General features: G+C 43.7%; 1 protein-coding gene across 2 annotated transcripts in view; it reads right to left on the bottom strand.

Moving 5' to 3' along the window:
• Window positions 1–15,564, bottom strand: part of ralyl (RALY RNA binding protein like) — a 405,283-nt gene that overhangs the window by 73,280 nt on the left and 316,439 nt on the right. For both annotated transcript variants that reach the window (XM_033020191.1, XM_033020192.1), the window contains exon 3: window positions 14,003–14,053. In XM_033020191.1, the coding sequence (XP_032876082.1) occupies window positions 14,003–14,053 (51 nt within the window). The remainder of the gene's footprint in view (window positions 1–14,002; window positions 14,054–15,564) is intronic.

The raw sequence follows: 15,564 nt of genomic DNA, 5'->3' as shown, positions 1-15,564 counted from the left end.
ACCCTACCCCCGCCTGCTGAGGGTTAGTGTGGCTAGTGGCCCCACCACTGGGTGCTGCCACAATGTAATATAATCCTATTGTAGCAATCAACGTAATTACTGATGCTTTTCGAAAAGAAAAAAAATAACGGCGGAACAAATCATATCATGCAGAGCAAGTCAGATGAAATCATCAGAAAAAAACAGGACGGCGATTATCTTCATTGTGATGGATTCTGTCTGTGCATATGCAAAACAAAATTACAATTTAACTTTGAGCTTAGACTTAAGCATTATCAATAGCAATACATTGTGGAATTGACGGTACCATGGGAAGATGATGTTGACGAAACGATGTGAGGAAGCACATTCTTGTTATTGAGGGAGTGTGGTGTAGGTTTACAAGGTTAAATCCAGGGATGGCAGGACTGTCATATGCTGAGAGTGGAATGGCTGGGCTTGTATAAGTTTAGAAGGATGATTGGGGATCTTATTGAAACATATAAGATTATTAAGGCTTTGGACACGCTAGAGGCAGGAAACATGTTCCCGATGTTGGGGGAGTCCAGAACCAGGGGCCACAGTTTAAGAATAAGGGGTAAGCCATTTAGAATGGAGATGAGGAAACACCTTTTCACACAGAGAGTTGTGAGTCTGTGGAATTCTCTGCCTCAGAGGGCGGTGGAGGCCGGTTCTCTGGATACTTTCAAGAGAGAGCCAGATAGGGCTCTTAAAGATAGTGGTCAGGGGATATGGGGAGAAGGGAGGAACGGAGTGGATTGCGGTACTGATTGTGGATGATCAGCCATGATCACATCGAATGGCGATGCTGGCTCGAAAGGCCGGATGGCCTACTCCTGCACCTATTGTCTATTGTCACATACCTGTCTACATAAGGTCCCATGGTTGGCAGTGCATGTCAGAGCAAAAACCAAGCCATGATGACGAAGGAATTGTCTGTAGACCTCCGAGACAGGATTATGTCGAAACACAGATCTGGGGAAGGGTATAAAACAATTTTTGCAGCATTGCAGGTCCCGAAGAGCACAGTGGCCCCCATCATTCTTAAATGGAAGATCTTTGGAACCACCAGGACTCTTCATAGAGCTGGCCGCCCGGTCAAACTGAGCAATTGGGGGAGAAGGGCCTTGGTCAGGGAGGCGACCAAGAACCCGATGGTCACTCTGACAGAGCTCCAGAGTTCCTCTGTGGAGATGGGAGAACCTTCCAGAAGGACAACTATATCTGTAGCACTCCACCAATCAGGCCTTTTTGGTAGAGTGGCCACTCCTCACTAAAAGGCACATGACAGCCCGCTTGGAGTTTGCCAAAAGGCACCTAAACAAGATTCTCTGGTCTGATGAAACCAAGATTGAATTCTTTGGCTGAATGCCAAGCGTCACGTCTGGAGGAAACCAGACACCGCTCATCACCTGGCCAATACAATACCTACGGTGAAGCATGGTGGTGGCAGCATCATGCTGTGTGGATGTTATTCAGCGGCAGGAACTGGGAGACTAGTCAGGATCGAGGGAAAGATGAACGGAGCAAAGTACAGAGAGATCCTTGATGAAAACCTACTCCAGAGCGTTCAGGACCTCAAAGTGGGGCAGAGGTTCACCTTCCAACAGGACAACGACCCTAAGCACACAGCCAATACAACACAGGAGTGGCTTATTGACAAGTCTGTGAATGATCTTGAGCGGCCTAGCCAGAACCCGGATTTGAACCCGATCGAACATCTCTGGAGGGACCTGAAAATAGATGTGCATCGACGCTCCCCATCCAACCTGACAGAACTTGAGAGGATCTGCAGAAAAGAATGGGAGAAATGACCCAAATACAGGTGTGCCAAGCTTGTAGCGTCAAACCCAATAAGACTTGAGGCTGTAATCGCTGCCAAAGGTGCCTCAACAAAGTACTGAGTAAAGGGTCTGAATACTTATGTAAATGTGATATTTCAGTTATTTCTTTCTAATTACTTTGCAAAAATTTCAAAACACTTGTTTTCGCTTTTTTATTATGGGGTATTGTGCATAGATTGATGATAAAAAAAGATGTAATCCATTTTAGAATAATGCTGTATTGTAACAAAATGTGAAAAAGGTGAAGGGGTCTGAATACTTTCTGAATGCTCTGCATGACCTGGGGTCCTCAACATTACTCCTTCACTCAAATTTCCCTCTTCTCCAAAGATAACAATCCAAGCCTCTCTAGTCTAGCCTTGCAACTGTAGTCCCTCTCCCCAGGGAATATTCTTGTCAATCGTTTAACGCCTCGCATCTTCCCTCTAATGTCAGGAAGGAGATTGAACATAGTTTTGCCAAATGAGGCCTGACTGGTGCTTTTACACAGGTCCATTTGCATTCCAAGTCTCTGTTGCTATAGCCCAGAATTTTGTATGCATTTTTAACCATTTCTCAATCTGCCCTGTGTAGCAAGCAGCTGCAAATGATGGAATATACCGAAGATAGATACTGGAGCAATTCAGCGGGTCACACAGCATCTCTGGAGGAAAAGCTTAAAAAGCTTTTGCCAAAATTTATCTCAATCTGCCTTTCTACGTTCAATAATCTATATACACATAGTGACCAAAATGCCTGTGTTCTTGTTCTCCCTTTAGAACGACATCTTTTATTCTCTCCTCATTTCCCTACCTACAGTGGCTTGCAAAAGTTTTCATACCCCTTGAACTTTTCCACATTTTGTCACGTTACAACCACAACCGTAAATGGTTTGTAAAAAAATTTGAAAACCATGTATCATTTTCCTCCCACTTCACAATTATGCACCACTTTGTGTTGGTCTATCACATAAAATCCCAATAAAATACATTTACGTTTGTGGTTATAACGTGACAAAATGTGGAAAAGTTCAAGGGGTATGAAAACTTTTGCAAGCCACTGTAGGTGAATCACCACATATCTCCACATTAATTTATCTAGTATATGCCTGCCTATTTCACCACCCTCTGGCTACGATTGCTGAATATCTACTTCATAGTTCAAAACAACCACCACGTTTTGTGCCACCTGCAATTTGGAAATTGTAGTTTGCACCCCCACCCCCCCCACCCCCACCCCCAAATCTAGGTCATTAACACATAGGGAGAAAAAACAATTACTCTCTCTAACTCTGATCCCAGCGGAGTGCCACCAATCTGAAATATAAGCATCCATTTTGTTTCCTTTGTTTTAGTTTAGAGATACAACTCAGAAACAGGCCCTTTGGCCCACCAAGTCCGCGCCGACCAATGATCCCCGCACATTAACACTACCCTACACACACTAGGGACAATTTACACATACACCAAGCCAATTTACCTACAAACCTGTACGTCTTTGGAGTGTGGGAGGAAACCGACGATCGCGGAGAAAACCCACGTGGTCACGGGGAGAACGTACAAACTCCGTACAGGCAGTACCCGTAGTCGGGCCTCCGGCAGTGCAAGTGCAGTAAGGCAGCAACTCTACCTCTGCGCCGCAGTGCCATCCTTGTTGTTTGTTCCTTTGCCAACTTCACACGCACACCATCAACATTCTTTCAGCTCACGTGATTCAACGTTGCTCATCTGGCTTCCATGTGGCAAAATATCAAAATGCATTACCCTCATCAACTTTAGCATCTCATCAAATTATTTTATTAAAGTGACTCAGTCAATTTGTCCTACTGTGTTGATTTGCCTTAATGAATCCATTATCTTCTGGGTGACTATTAATGTTGAATCAATGCATCTTAAACCTACCTTACCACTGAGTTTAAACGGAATGACATGTCGTTCCTGTACAGGAAGGAACTGCAGATGCTGGTTTACACCGAAGATAAACACAAAATGCTGGAGTAACTCAGCGGAACAGGCAGCATCTCATGAGAGAAGGAATGGGTGATGTTTTGATTCAAGACCAGGTTGAGTCCCAAGAACGGTCTCGACCAGAAACGTCACCCATTCCTTCTATCCATAGATGCTGCCTGTACCGCTGAGTTCCTCCAGCATTTTGTGTTTATTATTGTACCTGTACCATCCTTTCATTTTAGTTTTAGAGATACTGTGTGGAAACAGGCCATTCGGTCCACTGAGTCCATGCCGACCAGCAATCCCTATACACTACTAGTTCTACCCTACAAGCTAATTGACCTGCAAACCTTCACATCTTTGGAATGTGGGAGGAAGCACCTGAAGAAAACTTACACAGGTCATGGGGAGAACATACAAACTCCATACAGCTAGAACCCATAGTCAGGATCGAACCCGAGTCTCTGGTGCTGTAAGGCAGCAACTCTACCGCTATGCCACTGTTTGTAGGTTAATTGCCGTCTGTAAATCGCTCCTAGTGTGTGGGATAAGAGTGGGATGATGTAGAACAGGTGATCATTGCCTGGTGGGCCAAAGGGCCTGGTTCCACACTGCATCTGGAAATATTTATTTGGGATGTTTCTCATTTCTCAATCTCATTGGCATGTCCTTATTAAGGATAAGGAACATAGCTCACTTTCGTTTAGTTTAGAGATACAGCGTGGAAACAGGCCCTTCGGCCCAACAACTCCACGCCAACTAGCGATCCCCACATACTAACATTATCCAACACACTCTAGGGACAATTTTCAATGTTTACAAGCCAATCAACCTACAAACCTTCACGTCTTTGAAGTGTGGGAGGGAACCAGAGCTCCCGGGGATAACCCCCACAGATGATGGGGAGAACGTACAAACTCCATACAGTCAGCACCTGTAGTCTGGATCGAATCTGGGTATCTGGCGCTGTAAGGCAGCAACTCTACCGCAGCACCATTGTGCTTCTTACAGGTTCCTGATATGGGTGGGAACATAAAATATGTTCAAGGGTCAGTTTGTTTCTTTTAACCCAGATGACTTCCCAGTTACTGATATTTCTTTCTCATGTATAACTCAAAACAATTGGGGAAAATCTGAAATTATTTCGCCAGTTTTCATCGGCTGAGAAGTATCTCATATTTTATGCATAACATTAAATATTTCACAAAATATGTCCAAAGTGATTTTGATATTCAGTTTCAGTTTTAGTTTATTGTCACGTGTACTGAGGTACAGTGAAAAGCTTTTATTGTCTGTTAACCAGTCAGTGGAAAGACAATACATAATTACAATCTAGCCGTACACAGCGTACACATACCTGATAAGGGAATAACGTTTAGTGCAAGATAAAGCCAGTAAAGTCCGATCAAAGATAGTCCAAAGATCACCAATGAGGCAGATAGTAGCTCAGGACTGCTCTCTGGTTGTTGATAGGATGATTCAGTTGCCTGATAACAGCTGGGAAGAAACTGTCCCTGAATATGGAGGTGTGCGTTTTCACACTTCTATACCTTTTGCCCGGTGGGAGAGGGGAGAATTGGGAGTGATGGAATATAAACTATTCCTCACCTAGTTGAATGAACAGTTAGCAGCAGCCCGATTTTATTTAGGATACTGTAACTTGCTTGATATGCACCCCATCCACTGCCTTAAGCATTCGTTGCCTCAGCTGCCAAAACTGGAGAAAAAAGCAGTTGTCAGGTTTTCTCCAGGATGTATCATGTTCCCTTAAAAGGCTTCCATGACGGGACTGGTCAAGTCCACAGTCTCCGTCAGCCCGAAGATTATGGGAAGCAGATGCCTAAGAACTTCACTGTAAAATCATCCCAAACCCATTAAGACACAGTGCGGTTAAATCAAAAGAGGTAATGGTTTATTTGCAAAGCAGAATGTTAAAGTGGGTTCTTCCAGTTCCCATTAAGGACTGAATGTTCTAGTCACTGTAATGGAGCGGACATATTAAATGACCCTTCCATCTCTATGAATCCCAGTACTTTCACGCATTGAAATACACAGAGTACGGGATGTCCATGTAAATAGATATGCCGTTAGAATCCAATTGGCCTCCAAATTTTGCACCATCTTTATTCAACGTGCATCATATTCTTTTTTGAGCCAAATTCCAAGAACATCCTTTGCAACAGGTCTGTGGTATTACCCTCTTAATAAGAAACAGCAGTTCAATGTGCGGGAATGAGCTGCAGATACTGTTTTACACCAAGGGAAAGACGCAAAATGCTGGAGTAGTTTAGCGGGTCAGGCAGCATCTCTGGAGGAAAGTCACCATTCTCGTCTGAAATGTCACCTATTCCTTTTCTCCAGCCTGAGCTGCTGAGTTACTCCAGCATTTTGTGTCCATCAGCAGTTCAATGTTGTGGCCATGACCAAATTCTCACTGGACATTTGGGAATAGGCACCGAGGACGGGTTTGGCTACCAACCCTCATATCCTGAGAATGAATACATATAACACCATTTAATCACAAGATACCAAAAATAGAGATGACAATGTTGAGAAATGATTTATGAAAACAGCGCCAAAAAGATGTTCGATTTTAACAAATATGTTTTAACTGTTTTGATTATTTTTTGTGACAAATATCTTTTCCTCATAATGTTCCTAGTTTAATAAACACCTTCCGCATTTAATTTTGGAAAGCACTTGTTCAAATCTGTCAGATGGTGGAAACATTATTCAGTTTATAGTCTCAATAGAATCAATATAAGAGTGTTCTGGGGTATTTGCTGACTTGTCCACTTGTCCACAGGAAACTTGCTCTAATTCCCTCTGTAAGCCCATTATGGTTTCTTGTACTAATATGCATATTGATAATCGGTCTCCACAAATCACTGTTTTAATTTTGAACACATTGCTCTTTCTACATATTCTATTGTTCACAAGTTTACAAGATCCCAGTTTATCGGAGTATAATTAGGCCATTCGACCAATCTACTCCGCCATTCAATCATGGCTGATCTCTGACTCCTAATCCCATTTTCCTGCCTCTCCCCATGGCCCTCGACACCCGTTCTAATCAAGAATTTTGGCGGCACCTGGACCGCACACGCTGCGGTCCACAATTACCGATTCCGAGCCGAGCCCAGTACCGCTAGCACAGATCCTGTTATTTGGAAAGGACTTGTCCAAACAAGTCAAAGATCTAGAGGAAGAGTCGAAAGCATTCGGCCTCTTGAGGGCAGGCCCCGGAACGAGCAGACCCACAAAACCCAGACGGCAGTACCTCACAGCGTCCACCAGTCGACGTCAACCTCATGGGACTGGTGAAAGCTCGGGGTCCGCATACCATCCCCGAAAGCATTTTTTAGGCCAGGGCCCAGAGCGGACCCCATGGAAAATGCGCCACCCTCAACCAGCACCACTCCGACAGATGAAGAAACCGAAGAAAGGGACACACTCATAACTATGGAGGTAGGTGGGTCTGGTTCCTACCAGCATATAAAAAGTGGGGGAACTGTACTAACAGGGGAGAGATTACACCTGTTCCTGGAAGCATGGAGGACTATCACGAATGATAGTTATATACTTAACAGTATTCGTGGATATAAAATAGAATTAATTCAAGAAAATATGCCACCAGTTCAGCATGCACCCCAAAGGGCCTTTACCCTCTCAGTTAAAGAAAAACTAGAGGGTCAAGCAGAACTGTTGAGGTTACTTACAAAGGGTATCATTGAGAAATCTAAACATGAACCTTTGGAATTTGTCTCAAATATATTTGCCAAAAACAAAAAAGATGGTGGATGTCGCATCATCATTGACTTAACCACACTAAATACTTTTGTTAAGTATATACATTTCAAAATGGAAACATTTGTAACTGCCAAACAACTGATTTCCAAAGGATACTTTATGGCAAGCATCGATTTAAAAGATGCCTACTATTCAGTACCCATTCAAAAGGATCATCGTAGATACCTGAAATTTACCTTGGTGGGGCAACTATGGCAGTCTAAAGCGTTGCCTAATGAGTTAACATCAGCCTCAAGACTATTTACCAAGATATTAAAACCAGCCTTGGCAATATTAAGAAAACAAAAACATATTGTCATGGCATATCTTAATAGTAGGCAAAACCATGGAATTGGCTAAATCAGCTGTGTTAGCTACCAAACAATTGTTTGAAACCTTGGGATTTGTCTTACATCCAAATAAATCTAAGTTGACGCCATCCACAACTATGGACTAACTGGGATTCACAATTAACTCAGTCCACATGTCTGTAACGTTGCCAAAAGATAAATCAGCAGAATTGGCACAGACATGTAACAATTTAATGGTTAGCAATCGACCAACCATCCGAGAAGTGGCAAGAGTAATTGGCAAAATAGTAGCAGCATTTCCAGCTACACAATTTGGACCTTTGCACTATCAAAACTTACAAAGAGCAAAAGTGCAGGCGTTAAAACGACATGCAGGTCACTTTGACTGAACCATGAAATTACCCATTGAAGCAATATCAGAGAATAGAGAACATTTGGCATAGTTCCAATCCTATCATCATCAATAACTCAACGTTAACTATACAAACAGATGCCAGTGCTCAATGCTGGGGAGCAACTAATACCATATCCAGCACAGGTGGTAGATGGACTAACCTAGAATCATCTTTACTACAGACACTGGGCATAAATTATTTGGAAATGTTGGGTGCGTTTTATGGTTTAAAAGCATATTCTACAAATATGCACCACTTGCATATTCGTTTACAGATTGATAATACCACGGTGGTGGCCTATATTAACCACATGGGCGGGATAAAATCGATATCATGTGACAATCTGGTCAACATAATCTGGCAATGGTGTGTCGATAGACATATTTGGCTATCAGCAACTTACCTACCAGGTAAGCTAAATACAGTGGCAGACACCAGGTCACGCAAGTTCAACGATAACACCGAATGCATGTTAAATCCTAAAGTATTTGCTGAAATTACAAAGCAATATGGCACACCAGATATCGATCTCTTTGCATCCCGACTAAATCGCCAGGTGCCAATGTATGTCGCTTGGGAACCAGACCCTGAGGCAGCAGCGATAGATGCATTTGCGCTGGACTGGGGGAACTATTTATTTTATGCCTTTCCCCCCTTCTGCCTCATCAGTCGGGTGCTACGCAAAATACAGATGGACTCTGCTTCAGGTATTTTTATAGTACCCGACTGGCCTACACAGCCATGGTTCCCAGTGGTCCTCAACATGGTCATTGAAACTCCAATGACCATTCCCAGTAGCCCAGACCTATTGACTCACCCGGTATCAGGCAGAAGTCATCCATGCCATGACAAAATTAAACTACTGGGTTGCAGATTGTGAAAAGACCATTGCTGGGCCTGGGATTATCTGACAGGACCATCAACACGATGACAGCGTCCCACCGTATGTCCACCAGGATACAATACCTATCGAGCATAAGGAAGTGGGAAACATACTGCTCGAAAACAGGGACAACATATTCATGAACAACCGTAACTAATGTACTGGAGTTCCTGGCCGGCCTTCACCATAATGAAGGGCTGAGCTACAGCGCCATCAATAGCACAAGAAGTGCTCTGTCAGCCTACTTAAATCAGGCACCAGGACAACAGGCCATAGGGTCTCACCCGCTGGTGATCAAACTAATGAGAGGGATATTCAATTCCAACGCCCCTAGACCTAGGTACACCCAAATCTGGGATGTCAGTGTTGGCCTGACATACCTAAGGGGATGGTCACCAGCCAGATCTCTCACCCTGGAACAGCTAACCCTGAAAACGGTCATGCTGATGGCACTAGTCTCAGCACAAAGAGTCCAGTCCCTCCACTTACTGCGACTGGACAACATGGTTATTACACCAGACTGTGTCACATTCACTATTCAGGAGCTGGTAAAGCAGAGCAGGCCAGGAACTTCAGGCCTAGTTATGGATTTCCGGGCGTACACACCTGACCCTCGGTTATGTGTCATGACTCATTTACTCGTTTACATCAACACAACAAGAGATTCCTGAGGGAGAGAAAAAGCCCTATGGGTCAGCCACAAAAACCTCATGGTCGGCTGTCGAGTCAAACCATCTCCAGTGGGTCAAGCAGGTACTGGGAGCTGCTGGAGTAAATACTAACGTGTATAAATCTCACTCCACCAGGGCAGCACCCACATCGGCGGCTAAAAGGATGGACGTGCCATTGGACCACATCCTGGCTACAGGGGGGTGGTCCATGGAGAAAACATTCCAAACGTTCTACGATAAGCCGTTAGCAGAAACTGTTTTATTTGCAGAAATAGTTTTAGAATCTGCAAATATATAATTTAAGCCCGGGGGAGCATTATTTTCTTTTTGTTATTGTTAAATAAACACCATTATTGTTTTACAAACAGATTTATGGTTGATTACGATAACATACTTCCTCCCTTGGATGACTTCAGCAGCGAGTGAAGTATGAACTGTTACACGGTTTGAAATCACAGAGCTTTAAAATCTTCACGTAGTCACTCACGTGACTCCGAAGTAAAATAGTAAAATTAAACGGGAACTTACCAGTTTGAAGTTTGATCTGTATTTTATGAGGAGTTACGATGAGGGATTACGTGCCCTCCGCTACCACCCTCAATTATAGAGATCAACTGATAACTTAGTTCTCCTTGTCTTTGCTATGTTTATTTCAATTATTGTGTTGTTTCTGTGATTCCACACCGCTGCTTTGAAGTATGTCGCGCATGCGTGCTGGACGGGTTCTTCACGTATTCCCTCATCGTAACTCCTCATAAAATACAGATCAAACTTCAAACTGGTAAGTTCTCGTTTAATCTTACCATCAAAGTCTACAAAAGAGATTTGGATAAGCAATTTGAAAAATAACAATTTGCAGATGAATGAGGAAAGAATAAAGGAATGTAACTAATGGAGTCGCTCTATCAGGACTCTGCAATGACCAAATCATCTCTTGCTGCATTGAAACATAGAAACATAGAAAATAGGTGCAGGAGTAGGCCTTTCGGCCCTTCGAGCCTGCACCGCCATTCAATATGATCATGGCTGATCATCCAACTCAGTATCCCATCCCTGCCTACTCTCCAAACCCCCTGATCCCTTTAGCCACAAGGGCCACAGATGTCACTCCCTCTTAAATATAGCCAATGAACTGGCCTCAACTACCTTCTGTGGCAGAGAATTCCACAGATTCACCACTCTCTGTGTGAAAAATGTTGTTCTCATCTCGGTCCTAAAAGATTTCCCCCTTATCCTTAAACTGTGACCCCTTGTCCTGGACTTCCCCAATATCGGGAACAATCTTCCTGCATCTAGCCTGTCCAACCCCTTAAGAATTTTGTAAGTTTCTATAAGATCCCCCTCAATCTTCTAAATTCTAGCGAGTACAAGCCGAGTCTATCCAGTCCTTCTTCATATGAAAGTCCTGACGTCCCAGGAATCAGTCTGGTGAACCTTCTCTGTACTCCCTCTATGGCAAGAATGTCTTTCCTCAGATTAGGAGACCAAAACTGGACACAATACTCCAGGTGTGGTCTCACCAAGACCCTGTACAACTGCAGTAGAACCTCCCTGCTCCACCTTCTGAGTAAAGAAGCTCCTCCTTATCTCCTTTCTAAAGGTATGTCCTTTTATATTGAGTTCCTTGTTTCTACAAGTCTCATATACATTATGCTTTCATATCTTGTTCTGCAATTATTGGCCCAACATAATTCACATTACTTTGTATACATTACATTATGTCTCTGCACCACCATCTTATTGGTGTCGCCAGCATGTACTAAATTGTCCACATAAAACATCACAAGGAATCCAATAATTGAATCAATAACTCCAATCTTTACAATGATGCATCATATTTGATATCGCTACTGGATGGCATTAATTCATTTTAAGGCTCTCCACTTTTACCCATGGCATTGGTTTTTCACACTGCATTTACATTGTTAGAACTGCTGCCTTACAGCGCCGAGGCCCTGGTTCAATCCTGACTACGGGTGCTGTCTGTATGAAGTTAGCACATTCTCCTTGTGACTGTGTGGGTTTTCTCTAGGTGCTCCGGTTTCCATCCACATTTCAAAGACATGCAGGTTTGTGGGTTTATTTGTCCCGAGTGTGTAGGATAGTAATAGTGTCCGTTGGTTGGTGTGGCCTCGGTGGGCCGAAGGGCCTGTTTCCATGTTGTATCTCTAACATTACTCTATTTATATGACTGCTGCAAACTAACCCAATACAAGGTAGAATGCCGGTTAATACGCAAAAGGACACAAAGTGCTGGAGTAATTCAGTAGATTAGGCAGCATCTGTGGAGAACAGGGAAAGCTGATGTTTCAGGTCATCCATGTTCTCCATAGACGCTGCTGGTCCTGCTGAGTTATCCCAGCACTTTGTGAAACTCAAATATAAAGGACGGAGACACAAAATTCTGCATATGCTGCAATCTTGAGGGAAAAAAACTAAGTACTTGAGGAACTCAAACTCCGTCAAGCACAGATATTGTGGGCCGAAGGACCTGTTCTTGTACTGTACTGTTCTATGTTCTAACTCAAATGGTCAGGCAGCATCAGTGGAGGGAAATGGACAGACAACATTTTTGATAGACACAAAATGCTGGAGTAACTCAACGGGACAGGCAGCGTCTCTGAAGCGCCTGTCCCACTCAGTTACTCCAGCAGTTTGTATCTATCTTTGGTATAAACCAGCATCTGCAGTTCCTTCCTACACAAACAACATTTTGGGTTGGGACTCTCCTTCGACTAACATATTTCTAAAAGGATTTTCTTCAGTTCTACTTAATTTTACCGGTTGGACAAAACAATGAATGACTCTGTTGAAAGATGAACTGCATAATTTTGACATCTTTATGAATTGACATGGTACTTCTTATTGTCAGTGATTTTTCAGTCATTCTTCAAGGGCTTGGTTGCTCTTCAACTGGCAATGTCAGCATAGACTTGTGTATTGATTATTTAGTTTAGTTTAGTTTAGAGATACAGAGTGGAAACAGGCCCTTCGGCCCCCCCGAGTCTGCACCGACCAGCGATCCCTGCACACTGACATTATCCAACTAGGGACAGTATACATTTATACCAAGCCAATTAACTTACAAAATGAAGCTGTACGGAGAATGTATCATGTCAACATATATTCGGCACCTGAAAAAAGGTACCACTATATTGTACTTACTTCTAATAAATAAAATTTAAAAAATAAAAAAACGTACAAATGTGCACATCTTGGAAATGCGAGAGGAAACCGAAGATCTCGGAGAAAACCCACACAGGTCACGGGGAGAACGTGCAAACTCTGTAAAGACAGCCCCCATGGTACAGGATCGAAGTTGGGGCTTTGGCGCTGTTAGGGGCCTGTCCCACCTAGGCGATATTTCAGCGGCCTGCCGGCGACTGTCGCTTCCTTCACCAGCCCGTTATGCAGGCGGGGGACAGGGCAAGCGGGGGGACCGCTGTCTAAAAAATTCACGCGGTGCAAAGCTAAGGTGAAACAGACGCACACCACGATAAACTGTGCTTTAGCCGCTGTAAAAAGACGGCTAAAGCACAGTGTACGGTAAGTCCTTTAAAAGGGGGGGGAGATGTTGGGGGGTGGGGGAGAGGGGGGAGAAGGGGGGAGAAGGAGTGGAGACAACTTTTAAGAAGCCAGAGATACACGGCTGTGAAGCTCGGCGGACATTTAACATTACCGGTCGGTTATCCTTGGTTCTGAAAACTACTGCTTACCTTTTTTCCCCCCCAATGAGCCAATGAAATTCACCGGTCAGCGCCGGCTACAACCTACGAGAACTTCCGAGAACCTTGGACCTCCTGGCAACCCATTAGGACCTTCTGGCGACCCACCTACGGCTCGAGAATTCTCGCTACTCTCCATGGCGGCTTCATTCTAATTTTTCAACATGTTGAAAAATTCTCGGCGACCATAATGAGGCCGCGACTAGTTCCCAGAATGCAGGAACTCCTCACGACCATGAAGGCGACTCCCCGGCAACCACCCGCGAACATGTGGCGACTGCATAGTCTCCTGCAGTCGCCTAAAAAGTTGCCTAAGTGGGACAGGCCCATTAGGCAGCAGGTCTACTGCTGTGCCACCGAGCCACCTCCAAATTATTGTTCAATTAGAAATTCATAACGTACAAAGCAATTGCAATAATGATATATTTTGCACTGAAGATAAGTAAAAATACATACCGACTGTAGAAATCATCTCTGTAATAATCGTAGTCGAAATCATAACCACTCCTGAAAAAGGGAAAATAAGCTTTAATATTATGCCGCAGAATAACAAGTTCTACTTTTCCACTCTTGAAGATATAGATGTACTTTGGATTATTTCAGATTATATTCAAACCAATGCGACATAACAGTATGCTGACACATTAGTGGCAACAGTAACAGATGTAATAAGGAAGGTACAAAGGCAGCAGAAAATGTCAGGAACATGCATCCTCATGGGCCTGTCAAACTTAGACGATTTTTCAGCGGACTGCCGGAGACTGTCAGAGTGGTACACACACACACACAAACACATTGTTTCCTTCACCAGCCCGTTATGCAGGCAGGGGGCAGGGCAAGCGGGGGGAGCTGTGTCTAAAAAATGAACACGGTGCAAAGCCAAGGTGAAACAGACACACACCGCACTGAACAGGAAGGTTGGCGCTGTAAAAAGATGGCGAATGCAGAGTGCACGGTAAGTCCTTTAAAAGAGGGGTGGGGGTGGGGGGGGGGGGGGGGAATGGGGGAGAAGGGGGTTGTGGAACCAACTTTTAAGAAGCCAGAGATACACGGCTGTGAAGCTCGGCGGATATTTAACATTACCAGCCGGTTCTCCTTGGTTCTGAAAACCACTGCTTACGTTTCTTTTCCCCAATGAGCCAATGAAATTCACCGGTCAGCACCGGCTACAACCTACAAGAACCTACGAGAACCTTCAACCTCCTGGCGACCCACTAGGACCTCCTGGCGACCCACCTACGGGACGAGAATTCTCGCTACTCTCAATGGCGGCTTCATTCTATTCGCCGCTAACTTTTCAATATGTTGAAAAATTCACGGCGACCAAAATGAGGCCGCGACTAGTTCCCAGAATGCGGAAACTCCTCACGATCAAGGCGACTCCCCGGCAACCACCCGCGAACATGTGGCGACTGCATAGTCTCCTGCAGTCGCCTAAAAAGTCAGACAATTTTTACATTTACCAAACCAATTAACCTAAGTGGGACAGGCCCATCAGGCAACTTCCATAGTGCTCTATATTTTCCAATTCATCCTCAGCTTGATGAAATGTTTATCTTGCACAACTTTTTTAAATTCCTTTTAAGTATCAGTTATCATTTATTTAAGTGCTAATTCCTCTTAGCAGGTAAAGCAGACCAATTCCAAAAGACGTGGTCTACCTTTTATGGACCTATTACAAGCATGAGGTGCAATAGTAATTTTAAAAATAAATAAATAAATAAATAGTATCAGGACCTGGCAATGGGAGGTAAAACAACAAAAACAGACTTGGTTGGTAGTCCCCTTTCTGCGGAGTTTAATGTTATAATAGAGCGATTGTTCCTACTTTCTTTTTCTTTCTTTTCTAGGGTCTACTCTCTTACTTTACTTCCTTCTCTAACTTCTTTTCTAAGGGGCTTTCTTTTCCCAACACTCTCTTGCACTTCACGACTCTTGCGCACTTTATTTACTTTCCTTACTTCTATCTTTTTCTTAAAGCTCAAAAAAATGAAGCAATACAAAAAATGTATTAAGAT

This window comes from Amblyraja radiata, chromosome 4, assembly GCF_010909765.2.
Source record: "Amblyraja radiata isolate CabotCenter1 chromosome 4, sAmbRad1.1.pri, whole genome shotgun sequence".
Taxonomy (NCBI): domain Eukaryota; kingdom Metazoa; phylum Chordata; class Chondrichthyes; order Rajiformes; family Rajidae; genus Amblyraja; species Amblyraja radiata.
Note: the sequence above shows the minus strand (reverse complement) of the source record. Positions and strands in the feature narration are given on the sequence as shown.